This window comes from Kogia breviceps, chromosome 3, assembly GCF_026419965.1.
Source record: "Kogia breviceps isolate mKogBre1 chromosome 3, mKogBre1 haplotype 1, whole genome shotgun sequence".
Classification (NCBI taxonomy): Eukaryota; Metazoa; Chordata; class Mammalia; order Artiodactyla; family Physeteridae; genus Kogia; species Kogia breviceps.
The window spans coordinates 92,402,139-92,414,808 of NC_081312.1; the positions used below are offsets into that span (position 1 = coordinate 92,402,139).

At 37.6% G+C, this 12,670-nt stretch overlaps 1 protein-coding gene across 2 annotated transcripts in view; it reads right to left on the minus strand.

Moving 5' to 3' along the window:
* Positions 1–497: 497 nt before the first annotated feature.
* The window catches only part of SECISBP2L (SECIS binding protein 2 like), a 63,429-nt gene continuing 51,256 nt past the window's right edge, over positions 498–12,670 (minus strand). For both annotated transcript variants that reach the window (XM_059056382.2, XM_067029219.1), the window contains 2 exons: positions 11,040–11,259; positions 498–4,766 (listed from right to left, as the gene is read on the minus strand). In XM_059056382.2, the coding sequence (XP_058912365.1) occupies positions 4,084–4,766; positions 11,040–11,259 (903 nt within the window). In that variant the 3' untranslated portion in view covers positions 498–4,083. The remainder of the gene's footprint in view (positions 4,767–11,039; positions 11,260–12,670) is intronic.

The window sequence follows — 12,670 nt, forward strand, 5'->3', positions numbered from 1 at the left end:
GTGCTGATATAACATAGAAGACATAGTTAATAAAAGCATAGATTTGACCACAGGACTGAGTCTGAATCCCAGTTCTGCTAATTTACCAGTTGTGGAAGCTTGGGCAAGTTACTTAACATTTCCATGATTATTTCATCATCTAAAAAGTAAGAAATTATAATAGTATTTCCTCATAGGGCTGCTGTGAGGATTAAATAAGTTAATATTGGGAAACGGCTTAGAACAATGTCTGGCACAGAGTAACTAGCATAAAAAGGAGAAGTAACTGGTAGGAGCCTTTTCCTAACACTAAGATGGTCTCTGGTGAGATGGTTAGACCCATGCAACAGATCACACCAATCATAGAGATTTTTACTAGTTACTCCTTCCTGCAGATTTTACCTTCTTTGGGCAAACCCATGAGAGCACTAAGGGATACCACAAGCTAGACTTTTTTCTCTATCCTACATGTTGGGCAAGTCAGGAATTCCTCAAGCACCTATTCTGAAATGATAGACTACATTTCAATAATCATTTTATTAGTTACAGAAGAATTTCCACTAGTATTTACATAGTGCAAAAAAGCTGTTATTACCCCTATAATGTGATATAGCAATCATCCTTCATACAGCAAAAGACCTATCAAGATGAAAATCCCTTCATGTTATAATTCACACTAACTTTGCTAGTTTTTAATTAGAGCATTACAATTAAGACAGTAAATTATAAATTCATGTGGTATATTTAGAAATTAAATTACAAAATAATACAAATCCTCTTAAGGTGTGATGTGCCAACAAAGTTTAAATTTTTATCATTAATTAGAATTCAGATTTCAGATTAGGCAAACAATCTGGCTGATTCTGTGATGTGTGTAAAAGGTTGGAAGGAACAAGGGAGGAAGAAGATAGATTATTTCACAAAAAATTTTTTAAGTCAAAGAAAGTGTTTAAATGGATAAGTTAATGTGCTACTTTGTTGACACAACATACAGAAAATACTTAAATGACAGGTTTTTTTTTAAGCAAACTGCAGCTTTACAAACAGTAATACTTCTTTATATATATATATTAAGGTAACAATGTGTTAGGATTGAACAGTTTTGTGCTAAAGAGTTGAAAAATGAATGTGGAGCTCACTACTCATTTGCACACTGTAATTCCCATCCCACCCACTTCCCCCAGTTTATTAAGAAATCAGACAATTACATTATTTGGATATTAATTTCTCAATATTTGAACTACATGAATTCCTTTTGACTAATTCTTTTCCAAAGACTGGAAGCATATAAAATACCATCTCTGCAAAAATGACGTCCAGTCAGAGCCTTTATAAACTTTTCAACGTATAACACATTTTTTCCCCACGTTTAGTCAAAAGAAATATATTACAACATTTACAAACATATTTAAACCAAAAGTTAAGCTAATATGAACACTGTCTTTTGAGAAGTAATCTTCACAGCAAACAAACCTACTGAAGCAGAAATCTAGTTCTGGGAGTGCAATTCATATTTTAATTCATATATTTATGTATTGAAATAGAAATCTAATATTAATTATTGCCAGTAAAACAACCTCTACACATGAAGAAAAAAATCACTATGGTTTTTATTTCTTGTGATGATGAACCTTTATTCTTAGCATTAGATCTCTCTAGATCTCCAAAGAGCTACTCACCCCAGATCCAAAAAACACCTTCCTAATTTTCACACCTCTGCCTGCATATAATATACACAAATTCCAGAATTTATCAAAAGGAAATGAACTACAAAGACATTATCAATACTTACTTAAGCATACGTTCTACACAGTAGCATCTCCTTTAATAAATTTTGGGTTGTCCTCTAGAGGTGACCTGTCTCATATAAAAAAGGCCATGGTCCCTTGGGTTTGCTGGCAGAAGATACTGCACGTGCAAGAGTGTTTATCAAACACATAACTGAACACTTCTGAAGTCTATAGCAAAATTCAAAGTTACTGGTGTTCTGAAGATTTCTTCACCTTCCCTTTTGATACAAATGTCAAAAATCTAAAATGACAATTCTCATTCAGTAGAGATATAAAATATAAGAAACCTTTGAAAAGCCACTCATTACAAGATCAAGAGTTATTTGAATCACTGACACCAAACAATGGAAATTTACACCATTAAAAAGTATGCAAAATTTTTCAATATACTTTTAAGATTGTCAGTAGTTCAAAAACTCTATCATTTCTTTAAACCAACTAACACTTCCAAATGTACACAGACAGTAGGATCTGCCACATATAAATCCATGATTACTATTTCAGAGGCTTCATTCCTTACATGCTACATACCTTTAAGTACTGGATACTTTGTGCCTAAGAAGTCTATACTGAAGAACAGTTTAGATAGGACAGTACAATAACGTCCCCTTTTAGCACGCTAATATAAAGTTGCTCCTAAACTTTCACAATTCACAAATAACTAAGTCATCAACCAAGAATCTGGTCTCTCCAGTAATTAATGCTGGGATTATCAATAAATACATCAATACTAGAACAGCAGTCCCCATGCATTCAGTAAAGTATCTGCCCAATTCTTCCCTCTCACCTCTGTGAGGCAAAGCTCTGCCCCATAAAACCTGGGCAGGGAAAATACCCCTCCCTCTTCAGTTCTGTGCCTGCTTATCGGAGTTGGAAGTGTAAAGCTGGCATGCATGTGTATGTGTGTGTGTGTGTGTGTACACAGACACGTGTGTTGGTTAACTGAAGGTGGTGGGTGGTTGCAGGGAAGACAGAAAAATAGGTAATTTGTAATTCTCCCACCATTATAAACTTGCAGAGAGGTCACTACCAGGTGGTGACTGACTAGCAAAACATTTAGCTCAGTTACTTTAACTTCGCCCAAGGAGGTATAAACATTCCAGGAGAAAGGTAGAGATAAATATCAAAAATTAATACCTGTGCCTATCTCCACACTCTAAAACCATCTAATAGTTTCAGCACAATTAGAACTTTCTCTTTTCTTCAAAACTTCCTCTTCCAAACCTTGATTATCAGGATACATGTTACAACTGCATAAAGTTCCTTTCCCTGACTCCCGTCAGTAACTGTGGTCAGTGTTACCTGGCAGGTGCTCAAGGTCACGGACAAAATATTTTTCTTAAAAGGTGCAATGGTTTTTCACTCAGGACAAGTATGAATACCTAATCAGATCCACATTTTAAGTCCAGAGAATCCCAAATCAGAAGCATGCAAGAGAACACACCAGTATAAGACTCTGCTTCTGGATAGTTTACAATTAAGTGCTGCAGTCATACAACCGGTTACAATTATTCACCTGTCAAAATTTGCCTAATTTTATGCAAATACGACTATGTACAAGAGCATTCCTGAGGTAAGTAACAAGCAAATGTGAAACAAAACCCAGAATGTCCTATCATGGGTGACTTCTCACTATTAAAGACAACATAGCTAACTTTCCACAAATAAGGCCAGCTCTAATCTACCATGGTGGCTCCTTTGCTAGCCTAAGTATTGGAGGCTCTGTCTTAGCCTGTCCCAACTTTAATCAATTACCATGATCAGTGACTTCTGAAATAAGCATTTGTGGACTAAATAAAAGTTGCATCCATTTTTAATACAAAACACTTCGTGAACTTAGTTACCCTCAGCCATTTTTTTAGTTTTCTAACTCTACCTCCAGTTCTTTCTAAAAGAAGCCCAAACAACTTTTTGGTCAGACAAATTAGAGTATAGCATGTGTAGTCTTGAAGCAAACATTGGCAACTGCTCCTCTCCTTAGAACCTTAACCTTTAACTTTCAAAATGACTAAACAGGCATTTTAAATTTACTTTCTTTAAAACCTGGTCTTCTTTTTTAATCGTTATTTTCCAAAACAAAATAAGCTGAAACAATTCTGAATTTTCCATACAGTTCTTAGAAAGACACTTAGATGACAGTTAAAAGCTAAGCTATGGATCATAACAAAACAAGTAAAAGACAGCTACAAAAATATTTGTCAGGAATTAAATACATATATTAAATACTGGACAGTGCAAAATGTTGAGATGAAGCATGAAAGATAATGGCTGCAACCCTTACATAGTTGGAGATAGATAGCTGACATTTCCTGAGTTATAGATTTGGGGGCGTATAATTAGAATCAGAATGCTCCTTGTTCAGTGAGCTGCAGTTGCTGGGCTTCTGCTGTTCGTGACTTGCTTGATGGTCAGTAGTCCAGGCCTCGCTATCCATCCCTGGCTCTAGCACCTCAGGAGCCTCTGCTTCCTCTTCCCCACTTTGCTCTGCATTGTCTTCCTCAGAACCATTAAGGGTTTTTCCAAGCTGAAGAGTTTCCATCGTTCTCTGAGTCTCAGAGACCCAAGACTCAATTCTACTATTGAGCTGCACTTCCACAGATATGGGTTCATGAGTATAATCTTCCTCCTCCTCCTCATCTTCATCATCCTCTTCTTCCAGCATGCCAGGCACAAGAGTGCTGGTGGTGCTGGTGATGGAGGAATTCAAAAGATCCCGGCCACTGCCATCCAAAGAGCCCGTCTCTGTACTCTGCTGTGAGGCCCATTCCAGGTCATCTGGTTTCACTTCCTCTTTATCACTCACTGTTGATTTTCCAGGGTTTGTAGCTGAGGTAGTACTGCCTGCAGCCACTGATGCTGGCTGCTTACCAACAGGGGCTGTGTCAAATGGAAGTTTACTGGGTTTTTCAGATGGGCTGTGCTTACAAGAAACTTCTCTCTCATTTTCTGATGTTTCCAATGCATCCGAAGTTTCCACCATGTTTCTCCAATTTGTTTCTGCAAATATCAAACAGATTTTTTTAAAACCAGAACACTGTTTCAGAATCATGCAACTCTTACAAGAGAGAAGAACAAACTACAGAAATCTGTTGGCTCACCAACTGACTGGAATGTTATAAATGGAAAACAGTTCTCAAATTTTCTGCTTCTCAAAAAAACCCAGCACATTTAACATAAAGAAACAAAGAGGCCAAAATAAGTATATTAATGCTTCAGAATGCAAAAGATCTAACACTAACAGGAGCTCACTGACTCTAATATATAAAATCCAAGTATTCATAAAAATCAATGAATTGCCTAACTTTTTTTGGCCCTGAAGTGTCCTGGGCTCAAGGATCCACAAGTCACAGATGGCAGAGCCAAGAAGTCCATCAGAAAAAAAAAGAGAGAAAAAAATAGTTCTTTTTTTTTTGCGGTACGCAGGCCTCTCACTGCTGTGGCCTCTTCCGTTGCGGAGCACAGGCTCCGGATGCGCAGGCCCGGCAGCCATGGCTCACGGGCCCAACCGCTCTGCGGCACGTGGGATCTTCCTGGACCAGGGCTCGAACCTGTGTCCCCTGCATTGGCAGGCGGACTCTCAACCACTGCGCCATCAGGGAAGCCCTTGGGGTTTTTTTTGTTTATTTTTTGTTTTGTTTTTAAGATTCCACATATAAATGAGATGATAGTGTTTTTCTTTGTCTGACTTATCTCACTCAGCATAATGCCCTTGAAGCTCATCCTTATTATCACAAATGGCAAGATTTCATTCTTTTTAATAGCTGAATAATATTCCACGGCATGTGTGTACATATATATATACACACACAAACACACACCACATCTTCTTTATCCACTGATCTTCTTTACCCATTTATTCATCAATGGACATTAAGTTGTTTCCATATCTTGGTTATTGTAAATAATGCTGCAATAAACATGGGGGGTGAATACCTCTTTTCTGAGCTAGTGTTTTTATTTCCTTCAGATAAATACACAGAAGTGGAATTGCTCGATCATACGGTAGTTCTCATCTTAATATTCTGAGGAACCTCCATATTGTTTTCCTTAGTGGCTGCACCAACTTACATTCCCATGAGTAGTGCAGAAGGGTTCCCTTTGCTCCACATCCTTGCAAACATCTGTTATTTTTTATCTTTTTGATAACAGCCAACTAACAGGTTGTGAGCTGATATTTCATTGTGGATTTGACTGGCATTTCTCTGATGACTGGTGATGTAGAGCATCTTTTCATGTACCTGTTGGTCATCTGTGTGTCTTTCTTTGGAAAAATGTCTATTCAGATCCTCTGCCCAATTTTAAATCAGATTTTTTTTTTTTTGCTATTGAGTTGTATGAGTTATTTATATATTTTGGTTATTAATCCCTCATCAGATACATGATTTGCAAATATATTTTCTCCCCTTCAGTAGGATGCCTTTTCATTTTGTTGATGGTTTCCTTTGCTGTACAGAAGCTGCTTGATTTGGTGTAGTCCCACTTATTTTTGCCTTTTCTTAAAAAATAAAAATCCCCTTCTATTTGCATTGTAGCTGCTATTTGCATTTTACAGGCATCATGATCAAGCTGTAGTGATAAAGCAAGCCTCTTCATACAAATATACTTAACCTGATTGCCCCCCATCAATTATATATTGCTACAGACCATAGTTTGGCCACCTGAAGTCAGGGCACATGGTTTGGGAAAAAACCTTCCTTTCCTGCAGCTACTTCAAATGTAGAACAGGTCTTTCCACTTGCATTCCTACCTCATGACAAAAAAATCTAGTCCTCCTCCTTTATTCTCTTTCTCAGTTAATAACATCCTTTTCAGTCTCAAAGCAGAAGAAACCTTAGAGTAATCCTTGATCCTATCTTTCTCCCTTACTATATCCCTTCATTCCATTGAACTCATAACTATACCATGTCACTTCTAGCCCCAAAACTATTAAATTTGGTCACTACTGCCTTAGCTCAAGCCTCCTTTATCTTGCTGTACATCTACTATATCTTTCTAATTGGTTTTGTGAATTGACCACATCACTGTCTAACTGGCTTTTTATTACCCTAGTAATCCAAACTCCTTAGTTTAGTAACCAAACCCTTCATAATCCATCCTGCTGGTCCCATTCATTTTAACCCCCAGCCATGCATTCCATGCTCAAGGTCACTTTGAATTCTCACTGCTCACAGAAGTCATACCCTTTCTGTTTACAATTCTTTGCATTGCATAAGCTGTTCTTTCTATATGAGATGTGTTGTCTTCCTTTACCCTTCACACTCCTACTCATTCTTGACAACCACCTTTAAATGTCAATTCCTTTGTGAAGTCTTTCCTGACTTCCCTAAGACTGTCACTAACCTGAACTCCCACAGCACTTTCTGCATATTTGGTTCAAAAGCATTTGGTTTTTGTTTTCTGTTCTACTTCCTCCTCCCTCCTCATTCCCACTCATCTCTGTGTTCCTGTGGCTGGTATACAGTATGTGCTGGGAAAATAAGCCTTTACAGTAAATGAAAATGTTCACCCATATATTTAATTATGCAGAAAATAACTTTCAAAAGCCATACAATTTACAAAATTTAGGTACACATATTTCCTTCCGACAGTTTTTTTCCTCTTTCAAAAGTACTATTAGAATTCATGTGGGGTCTTAGAAACTAAGTCCCACCTCTCCCTGGACAGTGAGTCAAAGGAACAGGAAAAAGAAAGGTGGTCAGAAGACCGAGCAGGGCTGATCTCTCCAGGCTCTGTCTTGGACATTCAGCTACTAGGTAGGTGAGCTGAAAGCCAGACAGGTCCTTTGGAAAGGAAAGGGAGATATGACCTTGGAAACAGAGACAAGGGACTCTGCGATTAGCCATCAAGAGACCTGTCACAATAATCAAAGAGCCACTGAGGTCACATATCCATGGGGAGGGTCCAGGGTCCCACCTTAAAGTAATAGGTGAAGTTTGATCAACAACTAATGAGCACACAAACACACAACTGTGATGGGGAGAAACAAAACGAGTATGAAAATGCCATCTTTGGTTGGAGGAGCGGGCAGGGGATGGGAGGGGGTTGGGGCGAATACGGGAGTCTAAAGCCAGAGATTAGCACATCTGAGAAGCCCACTTCTGAAGAATGGATTAGGAAGCAATGTAAAGGCAGGGTCAAAGATCTCAACAAACCTGGAAATGTTACTGATCCAAACCTACCCTGCTTCTGAATTGTTTACTTTAGTAGAATTTAGTCAATAAAGCTGTTCTTTGCTTATTTAACCACTCTATGCATTCCTGTTTTGTTAGTTGGTTCTTTGTGAAACTACCTTTTCAACTTTGACAACACTAGTTGGTTTGTCAGAGGATGAGGTGTGTGTATTTCTCCCTTCAGTCAGTACACAGAGGGAAGCTGTCCATTTTTAGATAGTTGTATATAGTAGAGGAACACAGAGATGAGCTCAAGACCCTACAGAAGAAGGTGTGGTGGCAGAGAAGGAGCCGGAAACTCAAGATAGATAGAGGTAGTCCTCCCCTTACAAGTGGTTACTGAAAACCTATTATATGGTCCTACTGGAAATTCATTCAACACACAAGGAATTCACATCACACTGGCTAAGAATTCTAGAGTCAAACTTAGCAGCTGTGTGACACTGGCAAGTTATTTACCTCACTTCATTTTAGTTCTCTCATCTGTAAAATGCAGTACAATATTTCTTATCTCCTAGGACTGCTCAGAGGATTAAATGTCTTAATAAAAGTGCCTAGAAGTGCCTAGTAAGAATTCAGTTAAGTGAGCTGGTATTATTATAATGTCAAGTGCCCGTTAGGTGTCAGGTTTCTATCTAAAAGAACGTACAGCTTAGTTGGAATTTATGTTTGAAACTATTTGTTTCACGTAAGTATGACAAAATTGAGACTTAGCTGCGGCGGAAGGAAAACATAAGCAAAGAAAACAATTATGGTGTACACAAAGGACAGTAAGACTGAACTATCACAGGAACCTTTCTATTCTACCAATGTTTAGCATTCCTTTCCCAGCTTTGTTTTCTCTTTAAACTGTGGAAATCACAAGAAAACATTTTAGAAATCTTGCACCAGAATGGCATGGGAGACACTATTTGTTGTCTACCCAACAGTCATTCCCCATTTTCTTCCTGGCTAACAGAACCCCCAAACTTGAGATGGACTTGAACACAGTCCCATGGGAGGAATTAAAATAGTTCTTAGACTATCATGACTATCCCATTCCCCTTTGCCAAATATTCTCTTGCCCACATCTCCCTTGCAGCTAAAAGCAGTCACATGGTCAGCTCTGGCCAAATGAAACAAAAGGCAAAGTCTTCTGGAAATTGTTTCCTTCACTGATAAAAAGAGCATACTGCTTGAATCTCCTGCCTGAACTGTTGTGATGCCCAGGGCCACTGCAGCCATTTATGAACATGAGATGATAAGCACAAGAATAAGAAGCCACAGACTGAAAATGGAAGAACAGAAAAAAGGAAAGAACTAGGGACATTGACAACATTGTGAAATAATTAAATATCCTAATTTCTCAGGCCACATTAATGGGTTTTATGTCTGTTGCCAAATACATCTGATACCGACAGAGTAACTTTGTGCTTTACTCTCAAATTATTTATGATTATTTCCACTTACTTTTGTTGGCATCCTCATAAATCAGATCATAGGCCAGAATCTTTAAGGTTCTGTCTAAATCCCTTCTTAGAATTCAGCCATTAGCTCACAAAACTTTAGCTCTGAATGAAACCTTATACATGATCTAGACAAATCCTCCTCAATTTATTGAAGACAAATCTGAGGCTCAGAAATTAATCAATTATGCCTAAATACCCTAGGCAGAGTGTGGAAAGCCAAGGCTTCAATCTTTGAACACTTTAAATCTGGTTCCTTTTTGAAAACATCTTCTAAGTCTTTGAGAGGTTCTTTTTATAACTTTTCTTTTTATGTGCCCAAATGAAGATCACAGTCATTTCCCCAAACCCACAGCTTTAGGAATTTATCTTGCAGTTTACCTTTGAGATCTGGCATATCACTATATAGAGAAATGATTTCATTTACAAAGTTGGCCCTTTATCTTCTTTACTTTCAACTAGTATCACTTTAGCCAAAGAAACATCTCTGCCTCTAAGCCAGAATCACCTTTCCCTGACCAACAGTTTCTGAAAGGTGCACAATAACTTGTTAGTTGCCTCTGGTCTGCAGCTTTGTCAAAAGCATTCCAAACATTTAACTACAATCACAGATAAGGAGAGCAGGAAAGAGAAGTGTGGGAAGAAAGGAAGAAAATGATGACTCAGTTTTTTACATGTTACATTTTAGGTGGCAACAAGCTATTTGATAAACTTTCAGGTAAGATTAAAAAGAGAAAAGAAAAACAAGAAGACAAGGTGAAGGAGGTGGCTGCATTATTTTTAAAAAAGAATAGGGGAAACCAATCAGAAACTAGATCAAGAAAGTGATCTAGGGCTTCCCTGGTGGCGCAGTGGTTGAGAATCCGCCTGCCGATGCAGGGGACATGGGTTCGTGCCCCGGTACGGGAAGATCCCACATGTCGCGGAGCGGCTGGGCCCGTGAGCCATGGCCGCTGGGCCTGCGCGTCCGGAGCCTGTGCTCCGCAATGGGAGAGGCCACAACAGTGAGAGGCCTGCATACCACAAAAAAAAAAAAAAAAAAAAAAAAAAAAAAAGAAAGTGATCTAGCATTCTAGTACTAGTGTTCAAAGTATTATAGAAACATTGCAAGGAAACTACTAAAATGCAGAGTACAGTAACTATTGTTACTTTAAACCTTATACATAAATACTGTTTTTAGTCTATAATTCTTTTTCACTACCATCAGATTTAACTCAAGACAAATGTCACAAGTCTAGGTTTGATAAGTTTAGACTGAATATTCAGGTCTTTTGTTTACATAGTAAATACAAAATTTCAATAATCAAGTATAAAGTATTAGAATAAAACTTCCTAGAATTTATTTATTCACTTAGAGATAGGTCAGAAGAATGGTACATTTGGCTTTTTAAATCCCTTTGGGATTTTTTTTTTTTCTTTTTAAGATTTTGGAAATGTGACTAATTTCAGGGTCTCACAGAAACTCTCAGACCCAAATATTCTCCTAACTTTCAATGGACATGTGTAACGCAATTTTTAAACCAAAAATGTGAGCAAAATTTGAATAATCAAGAAGATAAAAACAAAAGGTAGCATGGAAAGTCATTTTTTAAATGACATTAATCATTAAATTATTTCAAAATTTCAGTCATTTAAAATGGTATGTAATAACTTACCATATTCCTTTTCATTTACTTCAGAGATGGGTTCAGAAATAACACTGCAGAAAGAAATGGCACTTGCTGCAGAGGGATTCCGAGAATGCCCCATGTGGTGTGGCACCTTCTTCACGTTCTTCAAGGCTTCCTCGGCTTGCTCCTGTTCCATTGCTGCAACCATATCTTTATATGCTTTCCTGGCTTCTTCAGTGAGTTCTACTAACTTATTAAACAGGCTCTAAAAAGAAAGAGATTTTGCCCAGTCCATTTTTTGTTATACTCTTTATTATTACCATTAGCAATAAGTACCTCTACTGTTTCAGGATTGGATACACTTTCTATCAGCACAAAATCCAAATGGTATGCAAACCATAGAACCTTATAAAATACTCTGTAACTTATATATATTATTTAATTCTCACAAGTCTGAGGCAACTTCTTGATTCAGTACTAGCCACTAAATATGCTATATTAAAGTTCTTACAGAGTTTATCAATTCAACAACTACACCCTTTATAAAGCATGTGGCACTATAGTGGGTACAAAGACTACTGGAACCACCCCTCTGCTCTCCAGGAACCTTCCATGTGGCTGAAAGGAGAGGACAGGAGACAATGATGATTCAGGGGACAATATCTTAAATGCCTTGAGATGTACAAAGTGGTTTAGCTTTGGGAGGAAACATCTAACTGCTGGGCATCAGTGAAGAATTCATAAAGGAATGACACCTGATGTAGGCCTTGAAAATCTGGTACAGTTTTGAGGAGTGGAGATAGTACGTTCTTAGCCAAGCATGCAAAACCATAAACCACGGTACAGACTTAATAAAGTTCAAGGCTTGTTTGGGGAGCACTGAAGAATCTTATATGGGTTCGAGTATAAGGGAATGAGTGTATGCAGGATGATATCAAAGGATGCAAAAGCAGATGGCAGTCTCCACAGGAATGAAAAGTTCCCTATCATGTTTGCTTGTTGAAAGAACTCTTTACAAGAAGACCAAAAAGAAGTGATGGTACGGCTAGCTGCAGCCTTGAAAATGATGAAAGGCTAATTATAAAAATAGAATAAAGAACCTGGAAATAGAATGTGGAGTTAACCAGAAATTCTTCCATCAGCAAAACAGAATGAACATGAATGGAATTAATAATCCCAGTGAAACTGTAAGTGACAGAGCACATCTGTGTTAATAAATGGCAAAATTCATTTGGCATTAAAGCTGTACTTCAATAACTATGACATCTAACGATGTCTAAAGGAAACTGAAGTTTTCACAGTCACCAGAAAGACAACCAAAGAATGACTCTTAGTGATTCTTACATCACAATTCAACAACATTCTACTCCTGTTTAATGTCTTGATTTAGTATCAGAATGCTAACATACCCACAAATTAAGTAAAAAATTTCAGATGGTAAATATGACCTGGTCACCTGTAAGAATATGTTTAATTATATATATAATTATGTTTTCAGACAATGAGAAAAAGTACACCACAATTTTTTTTCTTAACAAGGCACTGTCATTTAAATATAAACCATAACAACATGAATGCATGGCAAACATGTCATATTACTATGGAATAATGTATCTCTAAAAACTAAACTTAAGCAAGAAAAACATAAGTAGTGTGCTCTACCCAGCTGCAGTTTA